General features: G+C 46.9%; 1 protein-coding gene across 4 annotated transcripts in view; it reads right to left on the bottom strand.

Annotated features, from left to right (window-relative positions):
• DGKD (diacylglycerol kinase delta) overlaps nucleotides 1–24,675 on the bottom strand; it is a 118,917-nt gene that overhangs the window by 64,584 nt on the left and 29,658 nt on the right. For all 4 annotated transcript variants that reach the window (XM_034955384.3, XM_055109235.2, XM_055109234.2 and 1 more), the window contains 2 exons: nucleotides 20,437–20,547; nucleotides 18,323–18,403 (listed from right to left, as the gene is read on the bottom strand). In XM_034955384.3, the coding sequence (XP_034811275.1) occupies nucleotides 18,323–18,403; nucleotides 20,437–20,547 (192 nt within the window). The remainder of the gene's footprint in view (nucleotides 1–18,322; nucleotides 18,404–20,436; nucleotides 20,548–24,675) is intronic.

The following is a 24,675-nucleotide window of genomic DNA, read 5'->3' as shown; positions in this document are numbered from 1 at the left end:
CCTAAGCCCTCACAAGGAGCAACCTGGCTTTTCAGACCAGCTGTGCTGCAGAAACAGGTGCTGCCTTCAGTAAAACCCCACACTTAGCAAACAGCCACCAATTTGACTCAACGCCTGCTTCTTCCTGCTTCTTTAACCTGAGAACACAGTGTGGATTACCAGGTGTGGAATTCACTGGGTTAACTTCCTTCTGCACCTGATCCCGCAGGCCTGCACTGCTGTCCATGGCATGTGTTAATAATTACAGTATTTCATTCACTGAGCACCTACTCTGCCCGGTGCTTGACTGCCCCACCATTGCTGTGCTAGGTAGGACCACCCTCATTGGCAGATGGGAGAATGAAGCTACAGGTGGCCAAGAACCCACCACTGAGAGCTGGCAGAGCTGGGACATGCAGTCAGGTTCTCCTGGAACACTGCACTTGAGCAGAAATAGAGGCAGGCTTGCTTTGCAGAAGTGAGCCCAGGGGGCAGGAGCTGCTAACGAACGTGGGGCTTCCCAACAGGAAGAGCAAAGACACTTCACACTCAAGAGGACTTTTGGGACCCACAAATACAATTCTCCCTGTCCCAGACCTGGGCCAGCAGTTGCAGCAATTAGGAAGAGTCTTTTATGCAGAGACATTTGCCAATTATATACAGTTTCTCTGGCTGGGCGCAGTGGCTCACGCCTGTAATCCCATGAGGCCGAGACAGGTGGATCACCTGAGGTCAGGAGTTCGAGACCAGCCTGGCCAACATGGTGAAACCCTGTCTCTACTAAAAATACAAAGTTTGCCAGGTGTAGTGGTACATGCCTGTAGTCCCAGCTACTTGGGAGGCTGAGGCAGGAGAACTGTGTGAACCCGGGAGGCGGAGGTTGCAGTGAGCTGAGAGCACAGCACGGCACTCCAGCCTGGGCAACAGAGTGAGACTCATCTCAAAAAAAAAAAAAAAACAGTTTTTCCTCTCTCCGAGCCAAAGTTAACTGGCTTAGGAATTTTGCCCAGAAAATATCTGAAATCCAAACATGCTAAAAAAGAAAACTGATGTTGAAATCTGGATAAAGATCACGGTTCCTCACCCAAGAAGCAGTCCTAACCATCCTCTGGGCTGATGTCTGTTAGAAACAGCTGAGAAACTCAGCCACAGTTTCACGCTAGGTAGGCCTACTAGGGAACTTTCATTCACCCAACAAATATGAATGCCACATGGACAAGATTTATTTTATTTTTTGAGACACGATCTCTCTCTGTTGCCCAGGCTGGAGTGCAGTGGTGCAATCACAGCTCACTGCAACCTAGAACTCCTGGGCTCAAGTGATCCTCCCGCCTCAGCCTCCCAAGTAGCTGGGACTACAGGTGCATGCCTCCGTACCTGGATAATTTTTTTTATTTTTTGTAGAGACAGGATCTTGTTATGCTGCCCAGGCTGGTCTTAAACTCCTAGCCTCAAGTGATTCTCCTGCCTTGGTCTCCCAAAATGCTGGGATTACAGGCATGAGCCACCGTGCTCTGCCATGACAAGATTTAAACGCAATACTCTGATCCATTACATAGCTTCCTTTTTATTTAGCTACCAATTAAAGGCATCTTATATGTTAAATTATACTTGGTTTTCCCTTAACTTTTATTTTTCCTGTTTCTATTGATTATACCCTGAAAACTTTTAAGGATAACTTTTTCCGGATATCTACTCTTCTGCTACAAAAGCTATTTTTTAATATATCTGTAAAGTTGGCCTCGTTTGAAATCCTTTGAAACTCCTATAAATCAGAATAACTGCTACATGTTAGCAAGTTAAACCCTATTACTTTCCTACTAGTAGAGATGACTGGTGGTGGAGATTAGAAACTAGGAAACATTCAGAACGCACTTCTGTGCCAATCCAATGACCTTTGAGATACAGTCCAGTATTATCCCATTTCACAGATGAGAAAATTGAGTCTTAGAAAGATGAAGTATCTGCCCTAGGTCACACAGCTAACAAGGAAGACCTTCTTTATGATATACTTCATCAAACTTCTTGATACCATAAACTATTCAAAAATATTACTTGGGGAAAAGGAAGCCATAAATACAGACATGAAAAATCACCCTTCTCTCTGCATAACATGGTTATTCTGATATGATTATTTCAGGGCAAGCATCCTGAGAGCTATACGGTATGAGCACATAACTAAAGATCAACCGGGAGGATGTCCGCAGAAGTGCCATGTCACACTTTGGAGAAGTCATACAAGAGCTCCTCGTCTGTTCTGTGCCATGGACCCCTTCTGGCAGTCTGGTGAGGCCTATGAACTCCTTCTCAGAATTTCTCTAAGTGCCAAAAATAAAATACTTATGATTACAACGGAAACCAATTTTAATACAATATAGTCATATCCACAGACCGCTTTGAGGGGGCCATGAATCCTGGTTATGAACTCCTACCAGGCAACACACTTTCTCCTTTCCTCGTCTCCCCGTCCAACAACAGGAGACACAGTGGTGACTAGCACCTCATAGCCTCTTAGACTAGAAGACTCACATTCTGGAAGGGCTCGGTTGACCTTGCAGAATGACCATACTGACCAAGGACTACTTTCTTTGGTGTGAAAGAATAAAACCTTGCCTGTTCACACCATTCTTATTTGTAGCTATAGGGCATCGAATGATGGCCTCCAAAAAGGTATGTCCATGTTCTAATCTCTGGAACCTGTGAATGTGACCTTATTTAGAAAAACAGTCTTTGCAGATGTAATCAAGTTAAGGATCTTGAGATGAGATCATCCTGGATTATCTGAGTGGGCCCTAAATCCAAGGACAGGTGTCTGTTTAAGAAAACAGAGGAGAAGACACAGAAGAAGGAAGAAAAGGCCCTGTGGAGACAGAGGCAGATCTTGAAGCGATGCAGCCACAAGCCAGGGAATGCCTGGAATTACCAGGAGCTGGGCAAAGCAAGTCACAGAGTCTCTCCTAGGACCCCAGCCCTGCCAACACCATGATTTCAGATGTCTGACCTCCAGGAATGTGATAGAATTACATTTCTTTTGTTTCATGTTATCTGATAATTTGCTATGGAAGCCATGAGAAACTAATACAGTAGCTAAACCTAATTCTAACATACACTACCTTCATGATATTCTACCAGCATTAAATATAAACTGCCCTTTATATATGCAGTATTATATAGCTATTACACATAAGCAGCCCTCTAGACATGTGTCTTAGTCTGTTTTGCGCTGCTATAACAGAATACCACAGACTAGATAATTTTAAATGAACAGAAGTTTATTTGCCTCATAGTTCGAAAGTCTAAGAGCATGGTGTGGCATCTGGTGAGGGGCTTCATGCTGCGTCAAAGGTGAGAGTGAGAGCAAGGGGGAGGAGATGAACTCATCCCTTTATTAGGAACTGACCCCTACAATAACAGCATTAATCCATCCCCAGAGCAGAGCCCTCCTGGCCTGATCACCTCTTTTTTTTTCTTTTTTTTTTTTTTTTTTAGACAGAGTTTCACTCTTGTTGCCCAGGCTGGAGTGCAATGGCACAATCTCGGCTCACTGCAACCTCCGCCTCCTGGGTTCAAGTGATTCTCCTGCCTCAGCCTCCTGAGTAGCTGGGATTACAGGCATATGCCACCACACCCAGCTAATTTTGTATTTTTAGTAGAGACAGGGTTTCTCCATGTTGATCAGGCTGATCTCAAACTCCCGACCTCAGGTGATCTGCCCGCCTTGGCCTCCCAAAGTGCTGGGATTACAGGCGTGAGCCACTGCACCCAGCACTGATCACCTCTTAAAGTTTCTACCTCTCAATACTGTTGCACTGGCGATTCAGTTTCCAACACATGAACTTTGGAGGACACAATCAAACCATAACAACATACATATCTTAAATTTAATCTTCACTTGGCTCATAATAAAAACACCCTTTATTTTCGATCCCCATTATTTGGCCAATCCATTTTCCTGAAATTTAAAAATAAACCAAGGGCCGGCCTGTCCTTTTCTTCACTCTGTTCTTACATGATACCAATAAGTATTCACTTCTCACCTTCTGTCTTCTTTCCAAGCTGGTTCCATTCCTGTAAACCAGCCCCATCCCTCATGCAAGTGTGTACTCAACTCTTCTTCTACCACCTTCCATACCTGGGGCAGCTCTCTACCTACCCTCCACCCAACCTCATTCCAGGATGTGCCACTGGGACAGCAGACGTTCACCCAATGTCTGCTCACATGCCTTCCTCCACCAGCTTAGCCATATAAGCCAGAGTCCCCTGATCTGTCCACTTCCCTTCAACAAACCCAACCTCTTCTTGATATCGCTTTTTTAAAGTTATGTGACATGCCAATCCTCTAGAGATTCTGGAGGCTTAGGATATCTGAAAGTTCAAATGATGATCCATCTAAAATGGTGTAAAGTTAAATAGAAGCTGAAATACAGAAATACTCAAAAATAAAGCTGTAAACCAGAACCAAACTAGAATCACCCAAAGCAGGAGGAAGTTTTGTCTTCTCAACTCTCAGGGCAGGTAACAAAAAGGGACCCAAGACCAAACCAAAGCAGCTCCTGAAGGGCAAACTGCACCCTCTCCTGGGCAAACAGGGCTCAGCATGGAAGCTGCTCTGCAGGGGAGAACAAACTCACCTCCCTAAATGTCCCTCCTGTGATGTGAAATGCACACTCTAGCATTATCTCCAACAGGAAAAACTGAAACATTCTCAGTTCCTAATGCTGCAAGAGTGAGCAAATAAAGTTTAACTGATCAGTGATGACACATCTACACAATGAAATATCTGCCACTGTAAAAAATGATCATTACAGAGACTCATGATATGGGGAATCTTATGATAAAACAGCAAATAAAGCCAAAATACAAAATTATACATGTATATAACACATGTAAACACAAAATTATACATGTATATAACACATGTAAAATTTAATGTTTGCCTATTAAAAAGTCTGAAGGGAGGAAGGGCACAGTGGCTCACGCCTGTAATCCCAGCACTTTGGGAATCCAAGGTGGGCGGATCACGAGGTCAGGAGTTCGAGACCAGCCTGGCCAGCATGGTGGAACCCCGTCTCTACTAGAAATACAAAAAAATTAGCCGGGTGTGGTGGCACACGCCTATAATCCCAGCTACTCAGGAGGCTGAGGCAGGAGAGTTGCTTGAACCCGGGAGGCAGAGGTTGCAATGAGCCTAAATCGCGCCACTACACTCCGGCCTGGGCAACAGAGCGAGACTCCATCTAAAAAAAAAAAAGTCTGAAGAGAAACACGAAAAAAGAAAACAACTGCAGGGCTACTGTGGGAACATTTTCTCCCTATTTTACTTTTATTTTTATTTTTGAGATGGAGTCTTGTTCTGTCGCCCAGGCTGGAGTGCAACGGTGCAATCTTGGCTCACTGCAACCTCCACCTCCTGGGTTGAAGCAATTCTCCCTGCCTCAGCCTCCTGAGTAGCTGGGATTACAGGTGCCCACCACCACATCCAGCTAATTTTTGTATTTTTCGTAGAGACGGGGTTTCACCATGTTGGCTAGGCTGGTCTTGAACTCCTGACCTCAGGTGATCCGCCTGCCTCGGCCTCCCAAAGTGCTGGGATTACGGGCGTGAGCCATCACACCCAGCCCATTTTCTCCCTATTTTAAATTTCCTTTAAAATCATTACTAAGATTCAAACACTTTAAGAACTAAGTTAACAAATGAATCCACACAGGAGGACTTGAACCTGGAAAGCAGGCACTGCTAGTGTGTCACATGAACAGACACTCCTACCACCTATTCCCTGGATGCACCCGACTCCCTGACTCTTCCCCAGTCCTCTCTGCAAAAGGGACCCGTCCCCACATCCAGCTCTCATGCCGCTCCTCAGAGAAGCTTACCTCCCCTCCCAAGGCTAACCACCACCACTCTAACTGTACTTTGCACCTTCTTCCACTCTACTTATGACAGGGCACTAGAACTACTTCTTTATATACTGTTAGAAGTCTCCCAGAGTAGGGAACACACTTACCTACCCCATACACCCTCAGGCACTCAGTAGACAGTTTGCCGTGATACAGGATAGTTCAAATAAGGAATAACAAGTTCTAAAACTTGCATCTTTTCCAACTGATTTGAAATTAGGTGGCCAGGGTAATGCCTTACTTGTCAAATGACTCCTCCATTCTCTGGGATAAACAAGTCTTCCAGCTGGCAAACTCGCTAAAAGCACACACACAGAGCACAGGGGCTAACCCTGTCCCCAAGCTGCCGGCTGGACATGAGCTGGGAAATTGTAAAAGGGGGAGCCTGGCCCACAGAGGGGTCCACAATAGTGAGCACCTCTTCAGCGGGGCTTGCCAAGGAAGGGGTGAGTCAACATTCTCTCTGTTGTGCTAACAAAAAGAAGCAACAGAACCTGCTTCTTCCAGCTCATATTCATACACATACTCACCCCAAAGGGCAGAGCACTGGGGACCCTAAGCTGCCAAGAGACTCCATGGCCTTGAGCTCAAGGTGTGGCCAAGTACACATTACTAGGGAGCTTGTGCTAATGTAGCATCATATGAGTGACACAAAGTACCCTAAAGAAGGGGGTCCCAAAGTGGTTGTACCCTAAGATTTTGGAAAGCTTTGAAAAAGCACCCACTTGCAAATTTCTGGGGAAAGTTCCAAAAGGTGCTCGGGCATGGCCAAGTTTGAGAACCACAGTCCCACAGAAGCATATGGCAGTTTCCTGAGCACCGTGTAAACAGGAAGGCTTCCCTGAGGAGGAAACGGACAGGGTCGGTGGGGAGAATCTGGGGAAACAGATCCCCAGAGACCAGGGCCAGCAGGTGACCCGTACACACACGGAGCTCCCTAAGAAGCACTGGGCTTGGCTGGGGAGAGGCCAGGCTGGGAGGGCACATGAGGACCAGACCCTGAACTTCATTAGGTAAGAAACGAGGGGCCCCTCGATGGTTTATAGTGCTTTTTTTTTTTTTTTGAGACAGAGTCTCACTCTGTCGCCCAGGCTGGAGTGAAATGATGCGATCTCAGCTCACTGCAACCTCTGCCTCCCGGGTTCAAGTGATTCTTGTGCCTCAGCCTCCTGAGTAGCTGAGATTACAGGCGCCCGCCACCATGTCTGTCTAATTTTTATATTTTTAGTAGAGACGGGGTTTCATCATGTTGGTCAGGCTGGTCTTGAACTCCTGTCCTCAGGTGAACCACCACCTCAGCTTCCCAAAGCACTGGGATTACAGGTGTTAGCTACCATGCCCAGCCTTAGTTCACAGCGCTTTTAACAATGGGCAGAATATGACCCTTCTAAATGGCTCTGTATTTCAGGCATATTCCAGTAAAACTTGTCTTTCCTCTCTAAGGTTCACCTCAGCTACAGTTGCCATGACCCAGGGAGTAGTAATAATACAGCCAGACTAACTGAAGCCCAGTGAAATCTGGACTAATTAGTAGTGATTTTGTTCAATTAAAGTTATTATTCAGTAAACAGAGAAAGTATGAAACGTTAAGTACACCAAACTAGAAGAAAATTTTCCACATACCAAATGATATAATAAATGAATTTGGTTTATTGCTTTCAGTTCATTCACTGAATAATCAGCAAGTGCCTATAATCACAGTGTTAATAGGCACAAACACATATATCATGCCTACATTCATTAACTCATTTAGTCCTTACAACCAAACCACCCCACAAGGCAGGTTACTAGCCCCATTTCTCAGATGAGAAAATGGAGGCTTCGAGCTGTCCTGTGACTCGCCCCCGGTCATCTGCTTGGAAGAAGCTGAGCTAGGATTCACACTCTGGCTTGCCTTAAAGCATGAAGTTACCTTGCAGGGTCCCGTACTTTCAGAGATCAAAAGAAGAGAAGAAGCCCAGTCCTGCTGCCTTGGGTCTTCTATCTGGTAGAGGATACACAGACCCTGGACATTCAAAGACAAGAGTCCCTGATTCCTCTGGGGAGCTCACACTTTGGAAATACTGCGTAGCATAAAACTTCCCTCATAAAGGAAGTAAAAGGCAACTGAACATGTAGCATCAGGAGGCCACACACACTCAGCTGGAACAACTGAGGAAGGATCAGCCTTTCCACGGGCCTCCTGGGCAGTCCAGGCCTGTCGAGCTCTAGTTCTCCGGGAACAGCAGCTCAGGCCTTGCCCTCCAGCTGTGCAAGCAGCCCTGCCCATGAGAGGTGACCAGGGCTACCCCAGAGAGCTCAGGGAGCTCAGGTCTGCACACTCCACCACCCACTGAGGGAGTCAAATGTGTGCTTCATAAAACCAGCACCCGAGATGGACTCAAACTATATCCCACCCACATCCCGCCCAAGATAGGGGGCACGGAAGGAGAGCCGTGAGAGGTGAGGCAGTTAGGAAGTGGCACCCCCACAAATGGGAGAGGCCATGCCAGCAGGTGGCCAGGGAGGCCCAGGCCAGGACAGCATGAGGCGTCTCAGACAGGGCAGTGGGCACTGGGTGTGAAGGGAAAAGGGCCCTGTGGGAGTGGAAATGGCCACCCTGCATCACCACTCTCTCCTAGCTCCAGGCTCCCTGCCCTCCGAGGGACCTGGCCAGGGCTCAGGCCTTGACTGCCTCCTGCTGTCCTGTAGACAAAGCCTGGCTATGGGGAGCAGCCACGCCCACTTCGGGTGATAAGCCTGGCTATGGGAAACACCCACACCCACTTTGAGCGATGAGCCTGGCTACGGGGAGCACCCACACCCACTTTGAGCGATGAGCCTGGCTACGGGGAGCACCCACGCCCACTTCAGGTGATGAGCCCTCTTCCTACTTAGTCTAGAAAATCTTTGCTAAATTGAATTTAGCTCTGATTCTGCCTCCTTCACAAGGGACACAGACTCTGACACCAGCCACCATGAAGTCAGTCTCCAAGGGGACATTTCTAGAACTGGAAAGGCCAGCAATACCAAAACACTCTCGGTGAGGAGAAGAAACTGAGCATCTGGAGTCCTGCAGGGGTGCTGTGATCATGTCACTGTGTACAGCACTGCTTTCTAGGAGGCATGCATCATGGCCAATGATACAGTATGTTTCTTCAATACTGTTATTAATACTTAATTCCCAGAGTCACCCAAAACAAATAAAAGTACCAACAACAGCAGAAGCATGGACCCTGCCCGCCTGCAGTGCATGGCTCTCCTCAGGCCCCATCTCTCACCTCCATAAGCACATCCAGGCTGTCCACATCCTCATGTTGGGGGAAAGGCCCCTCTGCACCCCTTCTCATCCACCTAGCCAACTCTTCCCTGCAGATCTCGCCTCCAGCAGCAGACAGACTCTTCTAACAAAAACCCAACTTTACCACCCTGCTTTAAAATCTTAATGGCTTCCCTCAGCTCTGACAAAAAAGCCCAAACCCACCCCAGCCTGGAAAGCACTTCCTGCCTCAGAGGCTGCTCACCCAGCGCACCTCCCACGCCCACTCCCTCTGGCAAGAAACACCCCTTCCACCCCACAGCCACGCACCCCCTTCCCCCAGCACAGGCAGGGAACCCCCATGCCCTGCCCAGAGAAGCAACCCACATCAGTTCCTCCCCAGCCCTGCCGTGGCTGCTGGGATGCACATGGACTGTGCCCTGCAGGAAGGAAGACCTGATCTTGCAGCCAGGCCCAGCATCTCGTCCCAGGAAGCTTCCTGCAGAGCCGAATAATGAGGGGCAGGGCCCAAATCATTCTGGAACTGGAGGTGACCAAGCCACTCTTCAACAAAGAGTTATGTGCACCTACTGTGTGCTGGGCACTTGGTGTAAAGCCATGAACAAAACAGACGAAAATCCTTGCTCTCATGTAGCATATATTATAAATAAATAAGACCAAATGGAATACAGGTAGGAATGACTCTCCAGGAGGGTCAGGGAGGGTGAGAATAAAGCCCATTGCTTTTATTCCTTTTTGCTGCATTTTGAAATTGCAAAAACTAAATGAGGCAATAAAAATTAATCCTTCATCAAAAGAGAACATGGGTTTAAAAATGATGAAAAACACTGACTTGGAGAAATAAGTAAATAAAAGCATAAAACTCGAATGGACCCTACAGTCTTGTAGTGTTCCACAGCCCTAGGCTGCTAAGGGAAGATGATAAAACTGGGCATGGTGGCTCACACCTGTAATCCTAGCACTTTGGGAGGCTGAAGCTGGCAGATCACTTGAGCTCAGGAGTTCAAGACCAGCCTGGCCAACATGGTGAAACCCATCTCTACTAAAAACACAAAAATTAGCCGGGTGTGGTGGCGGGAGCCTGTAATCCCAGCTACTCGGAAGGCTGAGGCACAAGAATCACTTGAACCCAGAAGGTGGAAGTTGCAGTGAGCCGAGATCGCATCACTGCACTCCAGCCTGGGCAACACAGTGAGACTGTCTCAAAAAAAGCAAACAAGCGTAGGACTTGAAGACAACAACTAAAATTACTATAACACACTCAAAGTTTAATAAATCAGGGGAGAAATCCTAAGTCAATGAAAACATGTGAAAACCCAAGAGAAAATGGAGAAGATCAAAGGAAAATCTTTCCCTGGAGGGAATGACTTTGTTAAACAGAAAACTTTTAAAAAATATTTTACCTATTGGCCGGGCGCGGTGGCTCACGCCTTTAATCCCAGCACTTTGGGAGGCTGAGGCGGGCAGATCACGAGGTCAGGAGATCGAGACCATCCTGGCTAACGCTGTGAAACTCCGTCTCTACTAAAAATACAAAAAAAAAAAAAAAATAGCCGGGCGTGGTGGCGGCACCTGTACTCCCAGCCACTCAGGAGGCTGAAGGCAGGAGAATGGCATGAACCCGGGAGGCGGAGCTTGCAGTAAGCCGAGATCGCACCACTGCACTCCAGCCTGGGCAACAGAGCGAGACTCCATCTCAAAAAAAAAAAAAAACACAAAAAATTTTACCTATCAAACAAGAATAAGCCAGGATAAAAACAAAGTATGCCAAAATCGGGGGTGGGGGCTGGGAGCTGGGAGGGGAGGTTGCAAGTAAATGTAGTAACAAACAATATAAAAACTTTGATAACTAGAACTAGGAAAAAACCAACAAATTAAATAAAATAAGGCTAAAGAATGTGACAGACATGGAAGATAAAGAAGCCTCCCCCACCACCCCACAGCCCCTCTTCTGGACTCCTGAGCTCACTTAACCAGCCTGCTGCTGTACTCAGCAGAAGCCCTGACACCTTCATCTACTCCACCCCCTTCTGACCTGATCACTAGCCTGCCCACTGCCCCCTAGACACCTCCGCACTGTCCACTCCACTCTCTCCTAACAATCCTACAAACCTCCCTCCCCTTCCAGTTCACCCTCCACCCTACAGCCAGAGTAGAACTTTCTGACACCTGCAAATCTGAGAATTTCACCAAATAAAACTACTCAACAGCAGCCCAAGTCCTGAGGAGTAAGTCCCAAGCTCTGCCCTGGTCCCCTCTGGAGTCCTCTCACTCTGGCCTCTGCCAGCCACCCTGCTCCCCTCTGGAGTCCTCTCACTCTGGCCTCTGCCAGCCACCCTGGTCCCCTCTGGTGTCCTCTCGCTCTGGCCACCCCCAGCCACCCTGATCCCCTCTGGTGTCCTCTCGCTCTGCTCCCCACCCCAGCCACCCTGGTCCCCTCTGGTGTCCTCTCGCTCTGGCCACCCCCAGCCACCCTGATCCCCTCTGGTGTCCTCTCGCTCTGCTCCCCACCCCAGCCACCCTGGTCCCCTCTGGTGTCCTCTCGCTCTGGCCACCCCCAGCCACCCTGGTCCCCTCTGGTGTCCTCTCGCTCTGGCCCCCCCCAGCCACCCTGGTCCCCTCTGGTGTCCTCTCGCTCTGCCCCCCCCCAGCCACCCTGGTCCCCTCTGGTGTCCTCTCGCTCTGGCCCCCCCCAGCCACCCTGGTCCCCTCTGGTGTCCTCTCGCTCTGCCCCCACCCCCCCCAGCCACCCTGGTCCCCTCTGGTGTCCTCTTACTCTGGCCTCCATCAGCCACCCTGGCCCTTCCACCACTTTGCACACTTCACATGGCATCCCCATGCCAAGGTCTTCGCACTGCTGGTCCCTCCACCTGCCCCATTCCCAAGGTGCCTATTTGCACAAGAAACACACAGACACACACACAGAAACACACAGACACACACCAACACACAGACACACACACCCTCTCAGGCTCATGCTTCCCTCAGTGGATTTACCACTATCATTCTTCATGTCTCAGCTATGAGACCTCACTTCCTCTGAGAAGACTGCCCAGCCCCTCCCCAAGGCCAGGTGGGGTCTTCCACATATCAGGCACCATGTACTGCTCTTCCATCGAAGCTTGTCTCAGCCTGTAACTAAGGCTCTATGTATGTGCTTATCTGATCTCCCACGAGAATATAAGCTTGATGCAGAGTGGCTCCTCTCCATTTCTACCCACCATTGAAACTTTGGCACTCAGCATGGTGTGTGGCCCAGGGTAGACCCCAAAAAAAATGCTTGCCAAAACAATGACTAAATAAACAAGCCAAATTCCCAAAGAACAAGACAAAGCACATGAACCAGAATTCATTTTTTCAAGTGTAAGAGAAAAGAAGGAAAAAATAGTTTTTCAAAGCTGGAAAGCCCAAACTGGAGTCAGGAAGAAATCAGGCTTGCTCTATCCCATACCAACCAGTTAGCAAACCCGCATTGCACAAGCGAGAAGGCAACTCTGAGTCTTCGAGCAGAAATGCCTTCAAAGACAGCAACAGCATCGAGCCTGCTCTCGACAACCCCCTGCAACACCAACACTGGGAAATACTATGTTCTCAGAGCTCACTAATAAAATACCGTATTTGATTCCTTTCTGGAAAACAGACCATTTTGCATTATTTTTCTTCCATGTTCTTCAGTCCTTTTTCATTTTCATGGTTTGGTATGAATCGAATAAGAGCTAGTGAAACAAAGCATTGAGTAGCATGTTCTCTGTGACTAAACCCTCAGTAATACACAAAGCTTGACCAAAAAAAGGATGTCACCATATGGGCTGGCTACAAACAGGTCTAGCATAATAAAATTTGTGAACTTGGCCAGGCATGGTGGCTCATGCCTGTAATCTGAACATTTTGGGAGGCTGAGACCGGTGGATCGCTTGAGCCTGAGATTTCAAGGCTGCGGTAAATGGTGATCAAGCCACTGCACTCCAGCCCGGGCGACAGAGTAAGACCTGTCTCTTAAATTTAAATTAAAAAAAAAAAAAGGAAAAGGGAAAGAAAAGAAGATAGAAAAAGAGAGAAGCGGGGAGGGGAGGGGAAAGGAGAGGAGGGGAGGGGAGGAGAAAAAAGAAAAGAAAAGAAAGGAAAAAGAAAATCTGTGAACTGTAAATGTTTAAGAGACAACACAGGAGAGAAGTAGAAGAGAGGTACCAAGAGACCATTAAAATAAGAAAGCATGGCTGGGTGTGGTGGCTCATGCCTGTAACCTCAGCACTTCAGGAGGCCAAGGTGGGTGGACTACTTGCACCCCAAAGTTCAAGAACAGCCTAGGTGACATGGTGAAACTCCTTCTCTACAAAAAAACAAAAATTATCTGGGTATGGTCACATGTGCCTGGAGTCCCAGCTACCCAGAAGGCTGAAGTGGGAAGATTACTTGAGCCTAGGAGGTCGAAGCTGCAGTGAGCCATGACTGCACCACTGTACTCCAGCCTGGGTGACAGAGCAAGACCTTGTCTCAAAAATAAATAAACAAACAAACAAACAAGAAAGCACAATACATTCAGCCACAAAACACAGGCATCAGATATGCAAGAATCCTGACAGCAGAAAATGGCTGAAGCACAATATTTACAAGGCAATGGGTTTCTGACTAAAATAAAACAGATTCTAACAACATACTGTTTACAAGAATTAAATCTAGGCAAGGCACATCGGCTCATGCCTGTAATACCAACACTTTAGGACACCAAGACAGATCACTTGGGGCCAGAAGTTAGAGACCAGCCAAGGCAACATAGTTAGACCCCATCTCTACAAAAAATAAAAAATTAGCTGGGTGTGGTGACAATGCCTGTGGTTCCAGCTACTGGGGAGGGTGAGGCAGGAAGATCTCTTGAGACCAGGAGTTTGAGGCTGCAGTGAGCTAACACTGTACCACCGCACTCCAGCCTGAGCAACACAGCAAGAGCCTATCTCTAAAAAAAAAAAAAAAAAGAATTAAATTCAAAATAATAAGGAAAACTAAAGATAAAAGTTAGGATGGAAAAGGGTGGGGGTGGTATGTATATCAAGTAAATTCTGAACAAAGAAAAGAAGACCTAGAAATACTAATATATATCAGAGAACAGTTAATGACACAAACTACTCATTGTGAAAAAGATCTTCTTTAATCCCAGCACTTTGGGAGGCCAAGGCAGGAGGATCACTTGATGCCAGGAGTTTGAGACCAGCCTGAGCAACATAGCGAGACCTTGCTTCTATAAAAAAATGTAAAAATCAGCCAGGCATGGTGTCAAGCACCTGTAGTCCCAGCTAACTGGGAGGCTGAGGCAGGAGGATCACTGGAGCCCAGGAGTTTAAGGCTGCAGTGAGTCATAATTGTGCCACTTCACTCCAACCCAGGTGATAGAGCAAGACCTTGTCTAGGAAAGAAGAAAAAAAAAAGCTACTACTTTATTAATCTTTATTAACAAATGATTACTCAATATTGAAGGTATTATCTTTTTAAATATTTACATGCTTAACAAAGCTTCAAAATGGAGAAGGTGAAAACTGTTAGAAATACATGAACAAAGTGTTAAATGTAACTGGCCTGAAAGAGATTCTAACTCCTCATTAACAGCCTATGGAAGCTCAAGCGATAAAAAACAAGATCATAAGAGGACTTGAACAACATATTTCGTAAGTTACAACAGATAAAAACTAATACACAGCCGGGCAAGGTGGCTCACACCTGTAATCCCAGCATTTTGGGTGGCCAAGGCGGGCGCTGAGGTCAGGAGTTCGAGACCAGCCTAGCCAACATGGTGAAACCCCGTCTCCACTAAAAATAAAAAAATTAGCTGGGCATGGTGGCATGTGTCTGTAATCCCAGCTACCCAAGGCTGAGGCAGGAGAATCACTGGAACCCAGGAGGCGGAGGCTGCAAAGAGCTGAGACCACACCACTACACTCCCGCCTGGGCAACAGAGCAAGACTCCATCTAAAAAAAAAAAAAAAAAAAAACCAATACACATAAATACAGACACTGAATTAGAAAACAGAAAAGTAGGGCCCAGCATGGTGCCTTACACCTGTAATCCCAGCACTTTGGAAGGCTGAGGCAGGAGGATCACTTGAGGTCAGGAGGTCAAGACCAGCCTGGACAACATGGCGAAAACCCATCTCTAACTAAAAATACAAAAATCAGCCAGGCGTGGTGGGACACGCCTGTAATACCAGCTACTCAGGAGGCTGAAGCAGGAGAATCACTTTAACCCAGGAAGAAGAGGTTGCCATGAGCCGAGATCACAGCACTATACTCCAGCCTGGGCAACAGAGCAAGACCCTGTCTCAGAAAAAAAAAAAAAAAAAAAAAAGGAAACAGGCCAGGCGTGGTGGCTCACACCTGTAATCCCAGCACTTTGGGAAGCCGAGGCAGGCAGATCACTCGAGGTCAGGAGTTTGAGAACAGCCTGGCCAACGTAGCGAAACCCCGTCTCTAACTAAAAATATAAAAAAATTAGCTGGGTGTGGTGGCAGGTGCCTGTAATCCCAGCTACTCAGGAGGCTGAGGCAGAAGAATCGCTTGAACACAGGAGGTGGAGGTTGCAGTGAGCCGAGATCACGTCATTGCACTCCAGCCTTCCAGCCTGGGCAACAGAGCAAGATTCCGTCTCAAAAAAATAAAAAAGGAAACAGAAAAGGAGAATTGTTCAATAATCTAAGAACTAGTTCTCTTTAAAAACAAAGAAAACAAAAATGCTAGAGTTTACGAAATCTGACAAGAAAAGCAAACTAAACTAATAAAATTAGAAATGCAAAGGAGATTCAACCAGAGACACAGGTGTTTAAACTACACAACAGTACACGCTACTAACTTTGAAGGTGTGAAATTAGTGGGAAAGTAAATTACAGATGTGGACTCAAAAAGTGAAAAGGCTCAAATGATCAAAATGCAAGATATAAATATTTTAGGATTTATTTCTATTACAGCCTTATCTCCCTAAAAAGTCTTCTTGACAAATAATTTAAAATAAATTCTCTCGAACTTAAGAAACAACCAATCCCAAAGCTACATAAAATGTTGCAGAAAACATAAACTCATAGAAAGTTACTAAGTGAATTTTATGGGGTTGGTTTAACTCTGAAATCAAAACACAATATGTCCAGCTATTATGTATCCATTAAAATTAAAAACAGAAAAAACAATTGTTTAAAACTGCAACAAGGCTACATTCTCACCCAAAACAAATGCATACATACCAGTGGGAAAATTCTAAATTGCAAGATAAAGGAGTAAAATTCAACATTACCAAGAATAATTTTTTTATTAGGAAATATGCAAATAACTGAAACCAAAATGAACATCTAAATTAATGCCCAGGGCCAGGCACGGTGGCTCATGCCTGTAATCCCAGTACTTTGGAAGGCTCAGGCGGGTAGATCACTCCAGGCCAGGAGTTTGAGACCAGCCTGGCCAATATGGTGAAACCCCATCTCTACTAAAATTACGAAAATTATCTGGGCATAACGGTGCACGACTATAATCCCAGCTACTAGGGAGGCTGAGGCATGAGGATCCCTTGAACCTGGGAGACGGAGGTTGCAGTGAGCCGAGACCACACCACCGCACTTCAGCCTGGGTGACAAAGGGAGACAACATCTCAAAAAAATTCATTAATTAATTAACTGATGCTCAGAACACTCCAAAGAAATTCAACACCTACTCCTATTAAAGACTCTAAAAACCACGAATCAAAGAAAAATCTATTTATGTGGTTAAAAATGTCTCTTCCCAGCTGGTAAAAATAAATTAATAGAGAAAACTACAAATACTCCAAGTAAAATAAGAGCAGTTACATCAACACAAAATAAGCAGAGGTTTAGACAGAGGAAGGAAAATCCCATTTGTATTGGCAACATCAACAATGAATCCATCAATAAATAAAACAAAACAAAACTTGAAAGCACCTGAAACTAACACTAACCCAAAATATCAGATCCTAAACTTGAGGAAAATTACTCACCTTGACTGAATTATAAAAGAATAATTTTTTAAATTAGGGTGCACACTTTTTGTCTAGATGGGATGGCCTAATAACATAAAGAAAAACAGCTTTAAAAGTTCTAGTGCTGTTATTAGAGTCAAACCTTACACAGGCAGGCGCTAAAGTCAGCCCGTAAAGCCTAAATTATAAAATCCTACAAGAAAATGCTACTATAGCCATTAAATAATATCACGAACATTTAGATCAGCTGACATGAGCAACTCTCTACTATAAATTGTCCTGGGGGGAAAAAAAACACAGGTGTAAACCAAAAGGTTCAGCATGATCTCATGGGTACACGTAGGTAAAGACATAAATATACAGAAATAAAGATAAACACTCTAGAGTAAGCAGCTGGCCACTTCCAAGTGGTGAGATCACATGATTTTGTGCATTTAGAACTTTTGCAGAAAGTCCTACATAACTTTTATAAATTTGGAAGGAAGAAAGTTTAAACATAAAAAAGGAAAAAAAAAAGAAATACACCAAAATATTAACATTCAATGTTTTTTGAGGTGGCTGAATTATGTCTGCTTTTTAATTGCTTTAACATACTTGTCTGCATTTTCCAAATTTTCGACATTAATCACAAAAAACAAAACTCTGTACAGAGCTAGTAAGACGTGAACCAGCAAAGCATGGTGGCTCACACCTGTAATCCCAGGATTTTGGGAGGCCAAGGAGGGTGGATCACCTGAGGTTGGGAGTTCGAGACCACCTTGACCAACATGGAGAAACCCCGTCTCTACTAAAAATACAAAATTAGCCAGGTGTGGTGGCACATGCCTGTAATCCCAGCTACTCGGGAGGCTGAGGCAGGAGAATCGCTTGAACCCGGGAGGCGGAAGTTGCTGTGAGCTGGAGATCACGCCATTGCACTCCAGCCTGGGCAACAAGAGCCAAACTCCGTCTCAAAAAAAACAAAACAGACGTGAACCAAAACACATATAAAAATTTTTCATTTGGTCCCTATTGTCCTTTTGTGCTTATGCATGCCAAATTCTTGGTTATTCTCCAACCTCAGTATTACTTTCAGCATTAAATTCAAATTTTACCAGCAATCATTCCAATCAGTAAGAAAAGAATGAAAACGTTTGAACTGCTTGGACACATGTTCAGATCAAAAAGGAAAGCCGACTTCAGTGAAGAATCAAGAAAGGCATGACTCAGGAATCTTACCGTAAAACTGTTGTTGACGTTTTTGGTACTGGATTCAGCCACGCTGGCATCTGTCAGATCCACCTCATCAAATATGATTGACTGGAAAGAGACAAACACAGGGACTAAGGCACACAAAGACAGGTCCATCCCTAAGCACTAGCCAGCGCTGCCCACCACACCCCAATGATCCCTAACAAGCACCCACAGAAGCCCCAGTACCTTGAAACTGTAGCATCCAATCAATAAGCCAATCCAAATTAACCCACCCACCTGCTTCTAACCAAAAGCTCGGGCTCACAGGTATAGTGCCGTGATTTTTTAAAAAAAATCTACAAACATTGTCATTGCATTAGTGAAGGAAGAAAGAGAGAGAACCAAAGCAAACAACCCAATGCTGGTATTTCTGTATTTACTACTGTCAATACCAGTGTTCACTTTTACATGTGAAGTATGTTCTCACACAGTGTTTTAGCTGAGGGAAGGCCGGGGTCTGGACTGAGGATTCCGTGTCCTCCTGGCTTGTTCCTCCAGCGAGCACATGGAGGGGGAAGGTCCTGGCTAAAACAAATTCTTCTGGGGAAGAGAGACAGGTCCAAATGGAAAGGGTCTGGCCGTGAAAGGAAACAAGGGAGCAGAGCAGAAGGATCCTGGTCCCGGAGAGAAAGATGCTCCAGGGCAGGGCTGGGAGTCAGGCCTGGGGACCTCCCCCGTCTCCCTCTCCACTCCCTACAGGGTCCCCCAGCACAGCCCCTGCCTCCTGTTTCCCTTATACCATCCCCTCTATTCTACGATGGCTCTATGAGGAACCCTGGAGAAAATCAAACTAATAACTCAGAAAAGAAACTCAATCTTTTAAGTAACCTTCCCCCTCCCCTCACCCCCAGAACTAACTGTAAAAGGTTATTTTGTCGTGTTTTGTTTTTTTTTTTTAAGTGAGGGAAGTGGTCAGAACCCTTTCTAAACAAGCTGCTTTGTTCCATTTCAAATTGTAATGCAGTAACTTTCTAGGGATATGTCTCAAAATGTAAATGATTCAGACTCCAGATTTCTTAAATACCAAAATATTAGTACTGACACCAATCCTGATAAAAAACACAGGTATTCAGAATCCCAGCCAACACACTGGTGTCTGAATGTCTAACACCACATCCGCTTAAACATGGCAGTAATCTGTGACTTTCACTGGCTGCTCCTCCTCCAGCAGCACCCACCTGGTGCTTCTAGCTTTAAATCTACCTACAATAGGGCACACAGAAACAAGGTTAATTGCTAGAAAGCCTAAAAATAAAGAATTTCCCATTTCTGTTCACACATCAAGAAGCTCAGCTCCTTCTACTTTGGCTGGGCACAGTGGCTCATGCCTGTAATCCCAGCACCTTGGGAGGCCAAGGCGGGCAGATTACTTGAGGTCAGGAGTTCAAGACCAGCCTGGGCAATGTGGTGAAACCCCATCTCTAGGCCGGGCACAGTGGCTCATGCCTGTAATCCCAGCACTTTGGGAGGCAGAGGCAGGCGGATCATTTGAGGTCAGGAGTTCGAGACCAGCTTGACCTACATAGTGAAACCCCATCTCTACTCAAATATAAAAATTTTAGCCAGGCGTGGTTGCAGGCACCTGTAATCCCAGCTACTTGGGAGGCTGAGGCAGGAGAATTGCTTGAACCCAGGAGGCGGAGGTTGTAATGGGCCGAGATCTCGCCACTGCACTCCAGCCTGGACGACAAAGCAAGACTCCCTCTCAAAAAAAAAAAAAAAAAAGAACTTCAATATACTTAAAGAATAAAAATTATTTAATAATAAGAAGATGAAATTCATAACCCTGTGATTCCCTCCACCTTTCTGAAAGAAAGATATCCAACTGTAACGTGGCTGTTTCTGTGACCCTTTTTTTCCTTTTCCCCATTACTGATGACATTAAAGAAAAGGAAAATGAACAGAAATTAATTTTGATAAGAAATAAAACATGCCTTGAGACAAGTAAAACCTGACAGCGTGGAGTGTTACAAAACTCACTGGCAATAACAGATCTGAGAATTGAAGCTTTTCCCACACAAGGACTCAGCACCCCCAGTTCCTCCCCTGGGACGGCTCCTGTGATGTCCTCGCGTGTGCTTTCCTGCATGGGGCCTCACCTTTGCCGTTTTGGCATAGTAAAGCGTTCGCCCTCGAAGCTTAAAGTATCTCCTTTTTGATCGCTGGAATGAATTGTTCTGTTTGGTCAGCATCCCCTCTTTGATGATGGTCTGAAAGTACAGAAACATATTCATAAACTTGCGTTTTCAAGGTGCCCTTTCACTCTTCCGGCTGAAACGCAGCCTGTTGCGGCTGAAACATATTCGTGTCTCTAACAGAAAATATTTCTCACACTCTCAACAGACCTTGACCTATGCACAGGCCCAGCACGCTGCCGGGGGCATGGGGGGTTGCACCAATCCTGTCCTCTAAGGGGCAATGTGTGCCTGTGTGGGTGGGGGTGTCAAGAGGCCCAGGGTGTGCCCTGGACGCACTGGCAGACATGAAGAAGGGACACTGAGGCTCACAGGGCCACAGTACACAGCAGCTGGGAGGACACTGGGACGTGGGGCCAGTGCATTCTCCAACTTCAGCATTTGGTATTTTTCAGCTATTCTTGGCCCTGTCTCTGTGTTCTCTGGCCCCCTGCCATTTCTCAGGATGCTGCTGCCAAAGCTGTCTACGTCAGTGGCTCTGGGGCTCAGAAGCTCCAGGCCCGCGCCCTCAGCCCAACCCACCACTCACAGGCCTGGCGTGTGCATCTGCACACACCATGAGAGGAAAGTGCCTCGGCCACGACACTAAAACTCCTCTCAACCCGAAAAGCTGATGAGTTCACCCCAACACAAGACGTTCTCTTACGAGAATCCAGAAATGGATTATACGGTCCACTCACCTTGGCTCAATTAAAGCCAAGAATGAAGGGGGCTCTACTTCTCCCGGAGCTGCTCCCCCGCCTTACGCAGCCCATGCCACCAAAACATCAAATGCGTAACTAACTACTTGGTCATGAGATGTTTTGACGTACTCGGAGCCATTAACACAGTCAAAAAGAATAAACGACAAGCGTGAAGACAAGAACCTGGCTCTCAGCGTTCGCACACTATGTTACATCCCACCTCACGGAAATGCCCAGTCCACAAGGAGCCTCAGCATGGAAATGGAGGGAGGCTTCCTAAAAATTCTGTTCAAAGACAAGCACATTGGTTCAGAGAAACTTTTGCTTAACTACCTAATCTCATATAGCTCTGCACTTTACGTAAATGTTTCAAACAGTGCATGTACAAAGTTCTTAAGTATCCACAAACACTTAAAACTCCCTAAGATAAAACCAGCAAAAGCAAGACACAGGAGGCTCATGTCCCCCACCTATGCCAGAATGCAAGCGCAGAACACTGCGCTGCCTGGTCCATCCACCGGCATTCACAACAGGAGAGACAGTGGAACAGGGAAGGCTGCAGAAAGCCCCCAGCCCGACACACCATCAACATGTGGACGGACACCAGGACCACACCCGGACAGCACAGGCCAATGCAAACTGCCTAGGGGTCTCTTCTCCTTATCCCGCAACCGGCCATCCTCACTGTGCCCTTCCTGGGTTGGGGGGAACTGGCTGCACTCACGACCACTTCCAAGAGCTTCTTGCTCACCAGCATGTTCCAATCATGGTGAACTCTGCTTTCGGCACTGACCCAGTGGCACAACAGCAGCCCTTTCCAACTCTAGAGGATCAGCGCAGGGCAGAGCTGCTGAAGAATCTACTGACTCATTCTTGGCTTATACATTCACCTCACACTTCTGAAGAAGGCACCCACCCTCTCCCCAGTAATTAAAGAGTGCCAGGAAGGAAAAAGAGAGGAGCCCAACATTATCCAACGATCAAGCATTCTGATGACGCTTGTTTGCCAGAAGTGACCTCCCCACCCCCACCCCCTCCCCTAGAGACAGCGGGGATCCCCAGCATACAGTTAGCATCTGAGGTCCCGTCCAAAACAGACCAAGGGTGATCCAAGGCAGAAAGAAAGTCCCACCCCGATTCTGGTAGCAAGGATATAAACCAGTCTTCAGTGTGAAGGACTGGGAAATGGTATTTGTTTCCAAACATCCTTTTCACATCCAAGTACACATGGATGAAACTCATTTCAAATACATCTGCACAGAACAATGCCATCCATGGAAGCCTGAAACATATACCACGAGACCCTTTCTCTGTTGACCTCAAAGGCCTCACTGTGAAGATGTCTCTCCTGGCCCCCGATTCATCTTCCTTACCTTTGTGGGGAAAGCAATCACTTCCATCTCTTCCCTAAATGGGAAAAAAAAAAAAGACAAAACCAACAAGCCAAAACCCAGAAAAGTTATAAGTTATCTTTAAAGGACAGATGCTGGAGTATTTTTTCTTGCATCTCCTGCTACACATCTCATACATAAAAGAAAAGCAAAATTAAAACACAACTCACTGCACCACATACTCTTACACACACGCACACGCACAATCTTTCTGAGGGCGGATGAGAGTCTGCGATCTTGGGCTGCCCAAGGAGAGCTGCTGCTTTATTTATAGAACAAGAGTGCTCAGAAAAAGACTGGTGGGTTTCAGCGGAAAAGGCTGGGGAAAAGATAAAGACCATTATTTCTTTGAAGCCTTCTCAGAAACTGCATTTCTTCTCCTGATTCGCTGCTTGTGAGTACTATAGATATGCTGCAGAATATTTTTAAACATTTAGTCAAAAGGAATGAACCAAAAGTGGTCAAGAAAATAACACCCCAAAATAATGTGCTGTATTTTGCACGTGGCAGCTGTGAAAGGCACCCACAGGAAATGCTGCTAGGCTGACGAGGCCTCTCCTTGCCCCCTAGAGCAGAGTCAGGAGTGAAAGGGCCAGGTCCCTGCACAGTTCGCTCGGGCCACGCCGGGCCACCGGGCTCTTAGAGTCACTTTGTTGGGTTCTATGCACAAACAAAAGGGCCAACTGTCGTTCAAGCCATCTAAGATACCCTTATTCCAATCAGAGACAAATTTGCAACACACACAGCACCAAGAAAACTCTTAAGCTCTAGTCAGAGAGCAGCAGGTGGAAAGTGAACACGTGCCCACCAGCAAACACAGGCAAGACACCAATCCCAGTGCTGGGCTCCCCAGAGGAAGTTGGTGAGAGCACTGGGCCTGAGCTGGAGTGTGGTCCACGGCCACCCACTGACCCGACAGACATATGCCCAGCCCACAGGTCCAAGACTACCACGTGCAGCTGCTTGGGGGGAAGCGCAAGTCTCCAGTGGTCCTTGCTTAACAGTAAGACAGCTCTGAGAATGTCCTTGAAAAGGGCTTCAAACCAGGAGGCAGGGAAAGTCCGGAATGGACTCTGTCTGAAAGGCACTAGCAGGCCCAAGCACAGGGTGAGGTTGCCCCCTCTCTGACACGTGGCTGCATCACCAGATGCTGGTCACTACACTGGGCTCTGAGGGCTGCATGGCCAGGAGCTCAGACCAGAGGAAGGCGGATGTGTACACACCAGAGTGCTCTGGGATGTGGGGCACAGGGCAGTGAGCAATGCCCCATAAGGGAATTGCCTGAGACAACAGGTACCTGAGCAGGCCAGGGAGGAGGGGCTGGGCAAGCAGAGGCCGGCAGCTGCTCCTTGGGGCTACAGACAGAGCCCGGTGGTGGCTCAGAAATACACTCTGGAAAGCTGACTGTGGCCACAGTGTGGGAAAGAAGAGGGGTGAAATGTGGAGGCTGGCAGAACACTCCAGAAACTCGCATAAGGGGGGAGTTGATGACAAGAGTCTGGGGTGGCAGGGGAGAGATGGACACAGGCATGGGAATGTTCAGAAAAATGTGACAATCGACCGAGGTGAAGGGGAGGAGACAGGACAGAAATCCTGGATGCCTCCAAAGAGTGTGGCTCAGTGGGGGGATGTGGGTTTCATTCTGGATGTGCTGACTCTGCGGGCCTCGAGGACGTCAGGGGAGTTCAGTGTAAGGCGACAGCCAGCTCTGCAGGTCTGTGATGTAGAAGTTTTAACACAGGAGATGCCTTGCCAAGGGCCCCAAAGGAGAAAGCATGGAGTACACGGAGGCCCAGGGAAATGGGAACCCAGGGACACCAATACCAAGGAAGGAAAGCCAGAAAGGAGAATAAGAAGAAAGTGGGCAGAAGCGGAGGAGAGCAGAGAGCACGTCGAGAAGATCGCATCAGTGATGTCCAATGCAGCAGCGAGGTCATAAATGAGAACTGAGCCGAGGATAAAGGAAGCAGCCACCAGGGGGTCACCGAGGACCTGCCAGAGCGGACATGGTGGCCTGATGGGGTCGAAGCCAGATCAAATCACCCTGAGTGTGACCAGGACAGGAGAAA

This window comes from Pan paniscus, chromosome 13 (genome assembly GCF_029289425.2).
Source record: "Pan paniscus chromosome 13, NHGRI_mPanPan1-v2.0_pri, whole genome shotgun sequence".
Taxonomy (NCBI): domain Eukaryota; kingdom Metazoa; phylum Chordata; class Mammalia; order Primates; family Hominidae; genus Pan; species Pan paniscus.
The sequence above is the reverse complement of the archived record's forward strand: the minus strand, read 5'-3'. Positions and strand labels throughout refer to the sequence as shown.